The sequence below is a fragment of the Panthera tigris genome, chromosome A2, assembly GCF_018350195.1.
Source record: "Panthera tigris isolate Pti1 chromosome A2, P.tigris_Pti1_mat1.1, whole genome shotgun sequence".
Classification (NCBI taxonomy): Eukaryota; Metazoa; Chordata; class Mammalia; order Carnivora; family Felidae; genus Panthera; species Panthera tigris.
Genome location: NC_056661.1, coordinates 114,237,788 through 114,253,376, shown reverse-complemented (window position 1 = coordinate 114,253,376; position 15,589 = coordinate 114,237,788). Strand labels below are relative to the sequence as shown.

General features: G+C 36.7%; 1 protein-coding gene and 1 long non-coding RNA gene across 6 annotated transcripts in view; one reads left to right on the top strand and one right to left on the bottom strand.

Annotated features, from left to right (window-relative positions):
* Nucleotides 1–7,239, top strand: part of LOC122234007 — a 50,186-nt gene extending 42,947 nt beyond the window's left edge. The window contains exon 4 of the long non-coding RNA XR_006211678.1: nt 6,712–7,239. This is a non-coding gene — a long non-coding RNA (uncharacterized LOC122234007). The remainder of the gene's footprint in view (nt 1–6,711) is intronic.
* Nucleotides 1–15,589, bottom strand: part of KLHL7 (kelch like family member 7) — a 69,463-nt gene that overhangs the window by 36,635 nt on the left and 17,239 nt on the right. For all 5 annotated transcript variants that reach the window (XM_042968086.1, XM_007089061.3, XM_042968098.1 and 2 more), the window contains 5 exons: nt 12,068–12,170; nt 11,150–11,243; nt 10,750–10,874; nt 3,127–3,302; nt 506–680 (listed from right to left, as the gene is read on the bottom strand). In XM_042968086.1, the coding sequence (XP_042824020.1) occupies nt 506–680; nt 3,127–3,302; nt 10,750–10,874; nt 11,150–11,243; nt 12,068–12,146 (649 nt within the window). In that variant the 5' untranslated portion in view covers nt 12,147–12,170. The remainder of the gene's footprint in view (nt 1–505; nt 681–3,126; nt 3,303–10,749; nt 10,875–11,149; nt 11,244–12,067; nt 12,171–15,589) is intronic.

Here is a 15,589-nt window from a genome sequence, read left to right as displayed (position 1 = left end):
AAAAAAGTGATCACAGTATATTATGTGGCTGAGTAAAATAAAAAGGAAACACTAGGCACAAAGTACATGAAAGCTATTATACACAAAAGGAGACAAGGCATAAGTAATTTTTACCTTCTATCATACACATTCCTATAAAATGAGGGCTGGGGCTAAGTCTCCTCCAGGTAGACAGCTAAGAACCCCAGTGGATTATTAATCTAAAAAAGGTAAGTCTTGGGGCACCTGGGTGGCTAGGTCAGTTAAGTGTCTGACTCTTGGTTTCAGCACAGTGTGTGGGTTCGAGCTCCGCATTGGACTCTGTGCTCTCAGCTCAGAACCTGCTTGGACATTCTCAATCCCTCCCTCTCTCTCTCAATAAACAAACAAACAAACTTAAAAAAAAAAAAAAAAAAAGAATTAAAGAGCTAAGTCTTGAATGGAGTCTGATCCATTCTAAAGGGTTTTAAGCCCATGAGAAACTGCCTACAGGATCAGGTTATAAATGGGTATTAAGGCAACTTACTTATCACCATCTTAAGGCATTCAGGATTGTCTTGAATAAGTGGTTCAGCTTGTACTGTTTTACTTAAGAAATTCTTTGATATAAGAGGAAACCTGACTTTAGCAAGGATATCGACCATAAATGGCTGGCGATTAGGTTCATCATATTTCAGCCATCTGACAGCAGCATCATAAACCTAAGGGGGGAAAAACAGCACAGTAAAGTTCTTACAAGGCAGCAACATTTCCAATTACCTATGTTTACTCTCACACTGAAGGTCAGGGGAGGATCTCATAAAGACGCAACCACTTATTCCCAATATTTTATCAGACATTTTCTTTCATTCCCCAACACTTGCCTGTGCTTCAGAACAGCTTACACACTGCTTTAATGATTCTTGTCGGTAATATATTTTTTAGAATTACTACTATATAATGTAATGACAGGGAGGATATTGAACTTATTTTTTGAAACAAAATATAACCTTTTTTTCAGAAGGAGCTGTGATGTACATTTCTACTGAAATAAATCTACTGGTCAATGATAGTGTCAATATATGTTTACTTGGTATCACGGAAATACTTTAATTTCCTAAGAGGATGTCCATCCCGAGAGGAATGAAGTTCATCTATGATTTTATTTCAATATGATATTCCTGAATTGTGAACTGATAGACTTATCTACATTCCAGAAACTTTATAAGAATTCTATGTTTAAAAAATACATTACAGATTATATAAGAATTTTTTTCAAAATAATACTGTAGTATTTACCTGTCCAAGTTCATCAACACAACCTGATTTATGAATCACTAGTTTTTTATTGTTATTGTTAGTTTTATACTGGTTCCATGCCCACCATGCAGCTTGAGCTCATAGCCATGAGATCAAGAGTCACATGTTCTAATGACTGAGCCAGTCAGGTGTCCCCACAAATCACTAGTTCAGACACACTGAAAACACACCTGCCACATTTGAGTTACTTAAATTAGTTAATTTGGGATTGGTGTTAATATGGCCTAAGTTCTGACCTCCATATGAATTAATTTTTAATGGGAATTGGTCTATTTTTTTTAAAAAAAAAACTCTTAATTTTGGAGAAGTTTTAGATTTACAGAAAAACTACAAAGATAGCACACAAAGTTCCGATATACCCTGCACTCAGCTGTTAAAATGTTACATTAGTACGATACTCTTATCACAGCTAACGATCCATTATTAACTAAAGTCCGTATTTCCAAAAAAACTTCTTTAGTTTTTTATCTAATTTTTTTCTCTGTCCCATAATCCCATAAAGGAGAGCACATCACATTTACTCATTATGTCACCTAGGGTCTTATGGACTATAACAGTTTTGCTGACTTTCCTTGTTTCTGATGACTTTGACAGTTGTGAGTTCTGGTAAGGTATTTTGTAAAATGTCTCTCAATTTGGGTTTGTCTGAGGTTTTTCTCATGATTAGACTAGGAGCACTGTGTTTTGGGAGGAAGACTAGGGAGGTGCCATGCATATCAATGTGACTTATCACTGACGGTATTATCCTATAAATAGTGCTCATCAGGCTTGATATAATAATAATCTGTAGATAATGTTTGCCAGGTTTCTTCAGACTAGTTACATTTTTAATTCCCTTTCCATAATGCATATAAGTCAGTTAATTTTAGTCATGGGTCACAGAACTAAGATTTTTGTTTGTTTGTTTTTCCCTAGTCAGGTCTTCCAGGTCCAACCTGTCAACTTGTAGACTAATATAATACGCTGGGCCATGAAGAAGACTGGACAAAAATGGCCCAGTGCTAATCTTTTATCTTGAGAACAAAAGTAACTCAAAGCATATGATCCTACAGTACCTCTATTAGTTTGCTACTGCTGATTTAACAAATAAAATACAGAGAAGGATGTGGGACTGAAAACAGGGAATAATTGAATGACAGCATTTCTAAGTGTTAGTCCACCCAGCTCCCAAATGCCTGCACCCAGCTTATACCTCCGGCAGTTTAATCTGACAGTTATGGAGGTTGAATCCAAAATAGGTCACAATGGGTCAAAATCCATGTGTCAGCGGGGATGCCTGAAGGCTCTAGAGGAGAAAGCATCTCCTTGCCTTTTTCAGAATCTAGCAGCCTCCTCCTGCATTCCTTGGCTTGCGGCCTCTTCTTCCATCTTCAAAGCCAGCAATATCCAGCCAAGTCTTTCTCACACTGCATCACACTGACACTGACTCTTCTGCCTCCCTCTTCCACATTTAAGGACGCTTGAGATTACACTGGGCCCACCTGGATAATCTCTCCATCTCAAAGATCTTTAACCACATCTGCAAAGTCCTACCGCCATGTAAGGTAACATATTCACAACAGGTTCTGACAATTAGGATGTGGATATCCTTGGGGGGAAGCACTGTTCTTCCTACCATGGTACCCAATAGCTTTATTTCTACCAAATGGTCTTTCTCTCAAAGAGCAAGCCTTACAAGCACGCAAGACTTACTTTTCCTATGAAAAAGACTTTGGAATACTCTGTTTAATGTAAAGAACACATTCTCTCCTACTATGATTCTTTTCCTTGTCATGTATCCAAATGTGAAACATAAGAAATCAGAAAAGATATTTTACTAAGAAAAAAGTGAGAAGACAATTTAGTCACCTGGTCCTCTGCTCTCACAGTCAGAGTGTCCTGGTTGAGGAGATGTGTAACTCGCTTCACATCAAGTTGCAGAAATTCATCAGTTTTATAAACTTCAGTAAAATGCTGATGGATAAAGTCATCTGCAGTTGCTTTCAATTCAGGACAGTCCAGACACTCTGCTAGCACACTTATACCTAAACATAAAAGAAAATAAATGAATAGAAAATCACTTTAAAAATCCCCAAACATACATTGAAAACAAAAAAAATGAGGCTGAGTGAATTTAACAAATCTGGATCCTTCTCTGTTCTACTGGTTTATTCCTATGCCTATGCTATGCTGAATTAAGTATGGCCAATATTGATACTTTGTAGGAGAAGCCCCTTCAATGTTTTCTCAAATTTTTGTTGGCTGCTGTTAAACATTTTTCTCTTGTAAATAAATTTAAAAATAAGCTTATAACATTCTACTGTAAAAAATCCTGGTATAATTTTACTTAGGACTGCAGTGCATTTCTGGATTACTGTGGAGACTGTTCCGCAACACAAGAGGAGCTCCTCTTAGGAATGTGACATGTATCTCCATTTACTCAGATTTTTTATGATTTTCAATATAATTAACACAGATTTCTTTATATAAACCCTCATACATTTCCCATTCAGCCTTTTCCTAGCTATTCTATATTTTTGTTTGAGAGGGAGTGTCTCCCCAATTGGCTATTAATGTTCTGTTTCAGGAATCTGTAAAGTACTGTCCATGAGCTAAATCCAGCCCACAACCAGCTGGTCAGCAGCTAAAAACATTTTTCACGGTTTTAAAGGGTCATAAAAAAAAGAAAAGTGGGGCAGAGGGAGAGGGAAAAGAAGTGACAAGGACCACGTGTGACATGTGCATGGCATACAAAGTCTAAAATATTTAACTATCTGGCCCTTTACAGAAAAAGTTGGCCAATCCCCCTTCTAAATAAATCCACTGATTATTGTGTGTGATTTTGTTGCAGGCCCCCCTTCAAAGTCAGAGGTTGAATATTTTTCAGTTATTTTTGATTTTCTGTTTAAACTCATGCTGCCTTAAGATAATGAGTTTTGATACTTTCACATTTATATCACAGAGGTTCTCATAACTGATGCCTGGTAATGAACTTGTCAGATTAACTGCTATTATCTAATACCAACCAAGGCCATGGCATGCTAGATGCTCATGGTGAGCAGTCTGCTATAGCTTGTATCTATGCTCCCAACAGAGAGAGGGTATCTTCACCAAGAACCAATATTTGTTTATTAACTAATTTCTGGCAGTTGAATTTTCTGTATTTATGCAACCCAATTAAATATCATGCTTTTCAATAAAATATGAATGTGAAAAGAAAGTTGTTTCTATGAAAACTAATCTTCAGATTTCAGACAAACTTGAGAAAAGCTCAGATTAGGCATATGACCAAGACAACTGGTGAGATATGAAAAAACACTGCAAAATTCTAAGGGGATTCTATACTCAGACTAAGTTCTCAATTCATTTCAAGGAAACTAAAAAAAAAAAAAAATTATATATATTATTGGTGTGATTTATTTAAGACATGACATGGATCAATACTGACAGACTAGGTTTGGGCCTCACAGTCAAAGACTGGAAGATTGGTATACTTACATACTACGTTAAACACCTTTACAGCAGAGCCTCTCTTATTTAACCACTCATTGTTTTAATGACATTTTAAATTAGACAACCAACTAATGTTCTGATTATGCCTGATAAGGAAGCTTTTACTGTTACCTTATTTTGTCTTCACTGATTGCATTAATGGACACCTCCAGCAAAAGTTGAATAGTAGCATCTTTCCATGTAAAGAATATTTGCTATTGGCTTCAGACACAGGTTAATTAGATATTCTATTTCTAGTGCAAGAGTTTTTTTTTTTTTTAAATCAGGAATGGGTAATGGAAATATAAAAGTGCCTTCAGTATCTGTTGCTATGATTATATTTTTTTCCTATAGCTTGGTAGTATATTAAATTATGTTAGATTCTTAAGCATTCAATCATTCTGACATTTCTGAAGTCAATCCTACTGGGTCACAAAGTATTATTGTTTTAATTAACAAACTTTAATTTCCACAGCAGTTGTAGGTTCACAACAAAATTTAGTAGAAACCAGAGTTCCCATATACTTCTGTTTTATACATAAATAATCTCTTCCATTGTCAACATCTCACACCAGGGTGGTAAAGTATTACAATATTTTTTTTTTTTTGGTAAAGTATTATTTTTAAAAATATATTCATTGGATTCAATTTGCTATTTTTAAGGAATTTAAATTATTGTTAAAAAATTTTTTTTTAAATGTTTATTTTGGAGAGAGAGAGAGAGACAGAGTGCGAGTGGGGGAAGGGCAAAGAGAAAGGGAGACAGAATCCGAAGCAGGCTCCGTCCGCAAGCTGTCAGCACAGAGCCCGATGCAGGGCTTGAACTCATGAATCGTGAGATCATTACCTGGGCCTAAATCAGATGCTCACCCGACTGAGCCACCCACAGGCCCCATAAATCATTGTTCCTAAGTGAAACTAAAATCACATGTGTGGGTGTGTGTTATCTGTCCAATCCTGGCATCTCAATAATCCTACCCTTGTAGAATGAGCTGTAAAGTTTTCTATCCATGTCCACTGGATTTAAGTAATACAGAATTAATCTATTGCTTGAAAGCTTGGTAGAATTAACACATAAAACCATCAAACCTGGAGCATTCATTGGGAACAAATCTTTACCTTTTCAACATTTCTATTTCTGGGTTTTCAACTTTTAAAGACAATTTTGACTATTTCTCTTTTGTGTTCATATCTTGTTGTTTCTTTGACCTTTTCTAATTCTTGTTGTTTGTTCTATGATCTTTCCTTCTTGATTAGACCTGTTTACTATTTTATACCATTTTTTGAAATAATTAGCTTTTGTTTCCCTGGCCAAGTCTACAGTCTATTAGTGTTCTTTTTCCATTTTATTAATTTTGCTTTGAAAGAGATTTTCTTCTACTTTCATTAGGTGTTTAAAGTTTTTTCCTATCTCTTTGAGTAGAATACTCAGTCAAGGAAAGATAAAAATAAATGCATTTATTTGGAAAATATTTTAAGACTACAAATTCTCTTCTAAGAAATACTTTGATCACTGGGGTGTCTGGGTGGCTCAGTCGGTTAAGCATCTGACTTCACCTCAGGTCATGATCTCATGGTTTATGGGTTTGAGCCCCTCATCGGGCTCTCTGCTGTCAGTGCAGAACCTCCTTTGGATCCTCAGTATCCCTCTCCCTTTCTGCCCTCCTGCATATTCACTCTCTCTCAAAAATAAACATTAAAAAAAAATTTTTTTTTTTTTAAAAAGGAATACTTTGGTCACATTCTAAAGGTTTGGGTTGTTTTTTTTCTGTACATATTGTCATATATTTCTATTTGGCCTGTAAGTTCATTAACACCTCTTTAAAAATATTTTTCTAAATTTCTCAATTAAATATCTAGTGTTCAGAATGGAGTGGGAGGAAACAGCTTTCCTTTTGAGGTTAGTTCACAGCTTTATTGCACTGTAATCAGTGGATGTAGACTGTGTCTCTTCTCTTTTAGGTGCTCCAGATTTTCTGTGGCTGCTGATCAGTATTTGTGAACACTCCAGGGGTGTCTGAAAACTGTATGTGTTCTCTGATTACTGAGTAAAACACTCTGTGATATCTACCTAAACAAGTTTGTGTTGTTCAAATTCAGACTTTTACTAAGCTTGATTTGAGATTTCTATGCAATTTTGTGTATTTAATTTTGTATTTTAAGTAAACTTCACGCCACACTTGGGGCTTGAACTCACAGCCCCAAGATCAAGAGTTGCATGCTTCACCAACTGAGCTGAGCCAGCCAATTCTGAGTTACTCAAAAGCTTTCAACAAATTCCTTTTCTGTTTAAACTAGCAAAGTCAGTTTATTTCGCTTGCAATTAAGGAAGCTGATGCAGCATATCCCTATCTTGAGATCTTTACCATACTTTGCTGTAGTAGTTCCCCCAATACTTTTCTCAGAAGGCTCCAGGTGCATTATACATTGTGTCTTTGCAATATCTCAAATGAACAATGTTTTTAAATGTAATTCTTTTTTTCTCTATGATTTGCATATCTAATGCTGTGGTCTTCTAACTTCCTGTTGCAGATAAAAAATTAATGTCATTCAGATTCTCCTTTTCTAAGTAAACTTTTATGTTAATTATCTGTTGATGCAGGAAAAACAACACCAAAACTTAGTGGCTCAAAATAACAATGCACTTCTATGGGTCAAGTGGGTGGTTCTTTTGACCTGGGCTGGTTTAATCTCTGCAGCCAGCTGGTTGCTTAGTGGGGACTGTATAGTCTAGATTGGCCTCATTCACATACTTGGTAATAGGCAAGCTGGTTGGTGAAGGGAACATCAGCTAGTATAACTCATCTGTGTCCCAAATGGTCTCTAATTTTCTTTTCATGATGGCAGAAGAGTCCCCAGCAGCAAAGCAGGGCAAGCCCCAAAGCACATTTAAGCTTTTGCTCATGTCACATTTGCAAATGTCCCATGGGCTAAAGCAAGCCACATGGCCAAGCTTAGATTACAAGGGGAAAAAGACTCCACTTCTTGATGGAAGAGCTACAGTCACATATATAAGGGGTATACATACAAGGATGAAAAGAATTTGTGACCAATTTCTGGTAACCTATCATACATACCCTTTCTAAAAACTTATAAATTCTTTTTATTATACTTTAAAAAATTAAGATACAATACATGCAACATAAAACTTACCATTAGTGATTTAGTGCCTTCACCATGTTGTGTCACCATCACCACTATCTAGTGCCAGAACATTTTTATCACGTCAAATGGTTTTCTTGGGGCACCCGGGGCGCTCAGTTGGTTAAGCGTCCAACTTTTGGCTCAGGTCATGATCTCATGGTTGGTGAGACTGAGCCCCAATCAGGCTCTGCACTGACAGCACGGAGCCTGCTTGGGTTCTCTCTCTGCTCCTCCCCCACTCATGCTCACTCTCTTTCTCAAAATAAACATACATTAAAAAAAATAAAAAGTTCTCTCTTGATTTTGGAGGTGAAAAAATATCACTAGGATATGTTTAGGAGAGGAAAATCTCACTCCATCAGGTCTGGTACTTGGTATAAGTGTGAAAGTTCAAGTTTTTTAAGTCTCAAATAAGTTTTCTTTTACGATTTCTTTGATATCACTTTTCCTCCACTTGTTCCTTGTGGAATCCCTACTTCACATCAGTGTCCCATATCTTCCTTTCAGGTCTTTTATGTTTTTCACTAATGATTTCCATTTCTTTGCATTTTTGTGTTGTTATCATAAGGCAGTTTTCTCTGTTTTATTTTCTTTAGGTTGATTTTTAGGAATATCCATTCTGTTTTTCAATTCAATTGAATTTTATGGAAAATCATGGCTTTCCTTTCTATTTAAGGTCTCCTCCATTTCTTAAATGAAAATTTCTACTGGAGCCATTCATTTTGGCTGTTTAACTTGATTTCTGTCCTCGAACTAGCAGGTTTCCTTTAACCTGGTATGATATCTTTGCCCACTTCCATCAGATACTATGAGTGCCTTTAGAATTCATGGAAATCAGCTTGTTGGGATCTCTGGGGCAGCAGAGAACAAAGGAGTTCTCTAATCAGTTCACAGGGAGAGCCACCCCAGGGCTAAAAAGAATGCAGGCTGCAGCAGTTCCCTTGGGTAGTGAGAGTAGCTGCACTTGGCTCAACTGGATGGGCCACTATCTTTACCCGGCTTAGAGAATCAGGCTCCCTTCTAGGCTGCTACACCATCCTTCCTCTCTTGAAAACAATGATCCAGAAGGCATCCAGAAGTAACACTCCCAAGTGGTCTCCTCAGAAGCCCAAAGCCTAAAATGAGATTAGCACAAACTTGCTCCAGGTTCCACCATATCCACTCCCTACTCTGGCTGTTTTTCTTTCTAGTTGAATCACCTGGTTGGAAGTTTAGAGTGCTAGGGAGTTAAGGAGAAGTACTTAAGCCATCATCTTCCAAAAACTCCTTTGAATTCTTTTTATAATAAATTTTGTGAGACTACATATTTATATAAGGGAAAATAAGTAAAATCTCAGAATATAAATTTTATTGATGAATGGAGCCCCAAACTATGGCCCAGAGAAATAGAGGGACTCATTCCAGAGTGTCTCTGCTGCACAGATGAGATTAGAGACTGGCCTTTTATTTCCTAATATATGGGTCTTTTCGTTTGTGACCTACAACCACCTTTAAAATAAATTCCACCAGTATATTCACCTGCATAGCTATTACCTGTCCTGTTCCGTTTGGTCCATTTCCTTTTTTGGATACCAGCCACAAACTCATTCCCATCCCCTTTGCCTGCCTTTTATCCCTCCCTAAAATTTATTCTGCTTCCTATCTACCTGCCTACAAAGATCTTTTGCTCTGCATTCACAGTAGGGGTGTGTGACAGATGGGAGTAATGAACCGTCTAGTTCATTACTAGAGGGGAGCCTAGAAAAACGGGGGAAAGAGAAGGCTTGCAAACTTCTCATGTATCTCCAGGAGCCCTTTGCCCAGCTGTTGGCTTGTCAGCACCCCTCATCTTCTCTCATATGTCAAAAACCTTTGCACTGGTTGTCCTTGATTCAGCTTTCCTCTCCTCCCTGCCTTCCTAGGACTCCTACCCTGATTCTTTTCCCCTCTGAATCACAGCAAGGGTAAGAAAATATAACTACAAAGACCTGGATGTTCATTTATGTGCCACTAAAGATTATTTCACAGTGGAAAGCATACCATATCACACCTTGGAAAACTCTGATCAACTATTTCTGCTTTTCCTGACATGAAATATAAAATACTTTATTAATGGCTTTAAAATAGAGTGCTGGAGCACCTGGATGGCTCAGTCGGTTAAGCGTCTGTCTGGCTCTTGGTTTCAGTGCAGGTCATGATCTCATGGTTCGTGAGTTTGAGCCCGCATCAGGCTCTGCGCTGACAGCATGGAGACTGCTTGGGATTTCTCTCTGCCCCTCTCCTGCTTGCAACTGACCTCTCTCTCAAAAATAAATAAAGACTTAAAAAAATAAAATAGAGTGCTATAGCAGTCTCTTACTTAGTATCTTAATTTATAGTCTAGGATTTTTAAGTGTCCTAGTATACAATAACATATTTAATAATGTGGAGAGGCAACATGGGACAGTAGTTAAGAACAAGAGGACTTGAATTCCAACTCCAGCTCCTCCACATACTAGCTTTAAGACCTCAGGTAATATACACAACCTGTTTTCTCATCTATGACAGACCAATCTAAGTACTGCAACAAAGGTAAACATTCATGTTTATGACATTACCACACCACCACCAGACGCAATCCTTACTTTTTGTTCTAGATACACAAAAACTCATTATTAAAGCTATTTTATATTTTGGAAATTTTAATGGGCTTGTTCCTGCCCGGGTTAATAGGCATCTTCCTAAATGTCTCTTAAAATGTATTTTAAGTGTATTTTCTAGTGGACAATGTCTTTAAAATTAAATGAGGACACTTAGAATGACTTTTTTTTTCCTTTATTAAAATGCACATTAAAGTTTGTTTTGGTTTTTATTTTAAATAGGAATATGACTTCTTACCAAGACAATTTGAAGCATCAACTTGTTCTTTCAAAAAATCAACACACATTTTCTTCACAGGTTCAATCTGGTACTGGTTTGCTGCATCTAACAAAGACTGAACGTTGTTGCTATTCACAGAAATTCTGCAAAGAAGTTAAAGTGAATTTAATTTCCTATAATTTTTTATTACTTAAATAATGCTTTGTAAAATGTATCCTACTAGCTCCTGAAATTAAACAAAAAATTAAACTTTTTGGTCCTTGCTTGCATGAGTATGGCATAAGCTCCTCAAACTTCCCCATCCTTATGGTTTTTCCTGTCGAAGAATTTGGAGCACATCAATTTGTCAAGATAATGCTCTGCCCTAGTAGATCCCAACCTTACTCCTCCACAACAGAAATGATCCTTCTTAACTTACCTAGCAGTATAAGCAAATTCCACAAGTTGTTCAATAATGTCAGGTTCAGCATCTTTGAGTTCAACTTCAAAGGACTTTGATTCAAGCATGTTAGCTAAAATGAAAAGAAGAAATATAAATGACATGACTACTATCACCAGGTTAACTGAGGACCAGATCATTCCAGGCCATGTTAAATGTGGAGAAGAATAACAGGACAGAGAGCTCTCTGTTAATAAAGATCCCAGGAAGCCCAACATTCCTATAACAAATGCAAATTAATTCTCCACACTTAATGTGTCTTAAAATAAGGTAAGAAATTAGTGGATTAGTGTACTTCTTTAAAAAAACAAAAAGGGCCAAGTAAACAGAGATACATAAAACTAGATTTAGTATTTCCCCAACTCCTAAAATGACTTAGTGGCACTCTTCTAAATTGCTGTGAGCAAAACTACATCTGATATAACTGGAGCCAATCTATGAGAACAATGACAATTGTTCAACTAGAAACTGCATCTCCATCAATAAAGCCCTTGGGCCTCTAGTGCTAGTGAAAGGACATTTTTCTTTTGATCAAACATCATCATAACCCCTTTCCAATCTCTTCAATGTTTTATGGCCTTAATATCTTAAGGGCTTTAGAAAGATATTTTCTTCTTTAAAAAAAATTTTTAAGTTTATTTTGAGAGAGAGAGAGAGAGAGAGAGAGAGAGAGAGAGAGAGAGAGAGAGAGAATATATCCCAAGCAGACTTTGCACCATCAGTACAGAGCCCCAAGTGGGGCTTGAACTCATGAAACCTAGATATCATGACCTGAGCCGAAACTGAGTTGGACACTTAACTGCCTGAGCCACCCAGGTACTGGAAAGATATTTTAATTTAGACTCTAAGTCATTCTCATGGAAAAAATAACATGTTTTATTACTTTAAGATACTTACTTGTGAACATTAAGTTGAAAAAATGACTGGCTGCTGCGAGAACAACTCGATGAGCAGGTATCTTTCTTTCCTGGACCATAAGGATCACATCACACAACGTTTTCTAGTCAAGAGAAAAATAAATGAAATTAAAAGGGGCTCATTGGGCCTGGCTTAGCACACATATAAAACTGGTGCTTGCCAAAGGTTTTAGCTCTATTTTCTGTCCAAATCCAGTCTTTTTTCAGCACAGAATCTGTTTATAAGACCTATTTAGGAAGACCTTAGAGAGGTGCTATCATGATTTGCTGTATCAAAATGTGCTATTGACTTTCCCAGTAGTAAAAACAGAAAAAAAGAAAAGATCTTTACAATCAGAAAAGAAGTATTCTACTAATCTGTTAGGGAAACCATTTTTTTTTTTTTTTCTGACACAAATTCTTAAGGGTTTTCTCATGGTAAAATTTTAAGGGGACACTAAATGACATAGGAGCAATGTCCTTGATGGTTTCTCAAACAGAACAATCTGGGCTTTTTAAATTATCTATTTGTTTTGAGATGCAGTGTGCATGCTGTATTTCCCAAGAAAGTAACCTTCACAGAAACAACTCAGAATACACAGAGTGGACGAAGCAAATGACCATTCAGCACTCTTTCCTTAAGTAACACTTTTCTCAAATGCATTTCTGACAAGCTGGATACCAACCACTTTTATATTGTGATCTCTAACCAAGGCAAAAATTGTATCACTCTAGATTGCTGAAAGAAGCCAGAGTCAGATTACATACTTACGATGCTGAGGAAATGAAATATTAAAGAAAAAATTTAAGGTTTATTGGAACCCTTCAACATGAATTTCAAGGAAAAAAACATCTTTTTTGTCAAACAAAATTTCAATTTCTTAATGAAGTTACATATGTAACCTCCAGGTTAGTCTCAGAGAAAATTTGATGCTTGCGATATATTAGGCACTCTCTTAGGCACTGGGAATATGAGGAAAATAATGTTATCAGAGTAAAAGAAAATCTATCACATATCTAAATGTCGGGTTAGTAGCTCAGAGGATGTGGCCTTTTGTAAATTTTAAATATTTACTAAAACTATTAATACAGTTTCTGATATTCTCATTACCAAATGAGATGGTAATGCTTAGAACAAGAAAAGAAATGGGATTTATATTTTATAGTTGGGTAAGAGAGAAACAAAATTTCACTTTTACAGCTATGTAAAGATTTTGTAAATAAGGCCTGTGGTCTACTGCTTAGAAATTATATGCAGATTATTTATAGTTAAAGCCATTGTTATCCCAATAGTGTCTCGAAGTTTAAAATTTTTATTTCCTTTGGTCAGCTTTCAGGTGATTTTGCCACATACCACACCAAAAATACCAGGTAGCAAAACCAAGCCAAATATTTGGTCACCACCAAAAGAAACTGATCTAGTTGCTCAAAAGCAAGAAAAATAAAGGTGGAAGGAAAAGAAGGAAAGGTGGGAGAGAAAAAGAACACTGATAGAGAACAGCAAATCAGATAAGGGAGGGGTCTATGGCTGCTGACAGGAAGTTCCAGAAGATGTAGAACTGTATGGAAACGGAGCCAAAAACCTTTTCAAAATATACACTCAGCAACAGGGAGTTCTAGTGGCATGAATTTACAGGCACTGAAGAAAGTTAAAGAAATCAGATCTCTGCAAAGCAATTCAGTCTTCTCTAAGATTAATCTCCAGCTGGATATTAATGTTGTAGAAGGAAAGGGAGGAACTTTTTGTATCCAAATTGTGCATCTGACTGTACTACAGTAGATTAATAGGTTTTAACAAGAGATAGGACTGACTTAAAGAGAGAGGCTCCTATTGGCAAGAGTGTAACCACAGAAAACCGGAAGACAGAGACTTGCATTACGTTAGACAGTATGAAAGATAACAAGTCCTATCTATATGAACTGAGGACAAACTTACACAGAACTACCTTTTGAACAATACATGTTCACTGGACAAAACAAAACAAAAAAAAATCTTGTAATTTTTTTGTTTATACTCCCCCATATTTGTTACATCTTTGTATTTATTATTTTCAGCTTTTGAATTTTTAGCCTCTCATAAATTGATAGATTTAGGTGATTTAATTAAAAATTCTCACCATCTAAGATTACTTTCTTTTTTAAAGTTTTATTTATTTTGAGATAGAGCACATGCACAAGTGGGGGAGGGGCAGAAACAGAAGAGAGAATCCCAAGCAGGCTCTGCACTGTCAGCACAAGCCCAATGAGGGGCGAGAACTAATGAACTGTGACATCATGACCTGAGCTGAAGTTACTTAACTGAGCCACTCAGCACCCCCACCCCCATCTGAGATTACTTTAAGTCAGATTTAGTTTAATCTTCATATTTATTACTGATAACTTATGTTTCATCTTACATATGCCATGTTCTTTTACATTACTTATTATGCTTCCTTGCTTTTTTCTTTTCTTTTTCTTCTTGATAGAGAAGCAGAGAGAGAGAGAGAAAATCTTAAGCAGGCTCTCCGCTCAGTGTGGAGCCTGATGTGGGACTCAATCCCATGACCCTGGGATCATGACATGAACCTGAAATCAAGAGCTGGATATTCAACCGACTAAGCCACCCAGGCGCCCCATCTTCTTTTTTTCTTTAAATACCAGTTGCTATTTTGGTCACATTTTCTTTGCACCTTTTTCTTCTTTTAGAGACTTAGAGATCTGTCAAATAGTTGCTGAGTGAATTCAGAAGTGTTACTAGTCAAATATTGTTCTAGGAATGCAAGGAGGGTTCAAGAACAATAATTCTTTAATATAATTCAGCATATATACAGGTTAAAAGAGAAAAACCTCATGTAGAAAAACTTGAACTTTTAAAACTCTATTAAAAATAGATGGCAAAATTAAACATTCATTTCCTTTCATACTCTTTAATAAAGAAAATGATGCATCTGTATAACGAAGATCATTCGAATCAAGAGGAAACACCTGGGTGGCTCATTCGGTTAAGTGTCTGACTTTGGCTCAGGTCATGATGTTACAGTTTGTGGGTTTGAGCCTTCAGTCAGGCTCTGTGCTGACAGCTCGGAGCTTGGTTCAGATTCTGGGTCTCCCTCTCTCTCTGCCCCTCCCCTGCTCACACTGTCTCTCTCTTAGAAATAAATAATGAACACTAAAAAATAAATTAAAAAAAAAAACAAGAAAGAGCAAACATCACGTTTAATGTCGACACAGAAGAGGCATTCTCATCTAAGAAACATATGCTGTCACTACTTTTTTCAATTTTTGTTCTGGAAATTTTACCCAAATTGAAGCTGATACCTCAGCCCCTCTGGCCAACTTAGTAGTCTTTAAGTTTCAGAAAGCACTTTTAACCCATGTGATTAACTAAGCCTTTCTTTGTGTATCTACAGGTTATACATTGTTCCTTAGAAAGAACCAAATCCTCTTGCACAACCTCCCCCTGGGGCACCAATACACAACCTCCTGGCACTGTGATGATGATGTCTGTAGCTGGCATCAAGTCTGCATGCAATCAGGAAGGGTT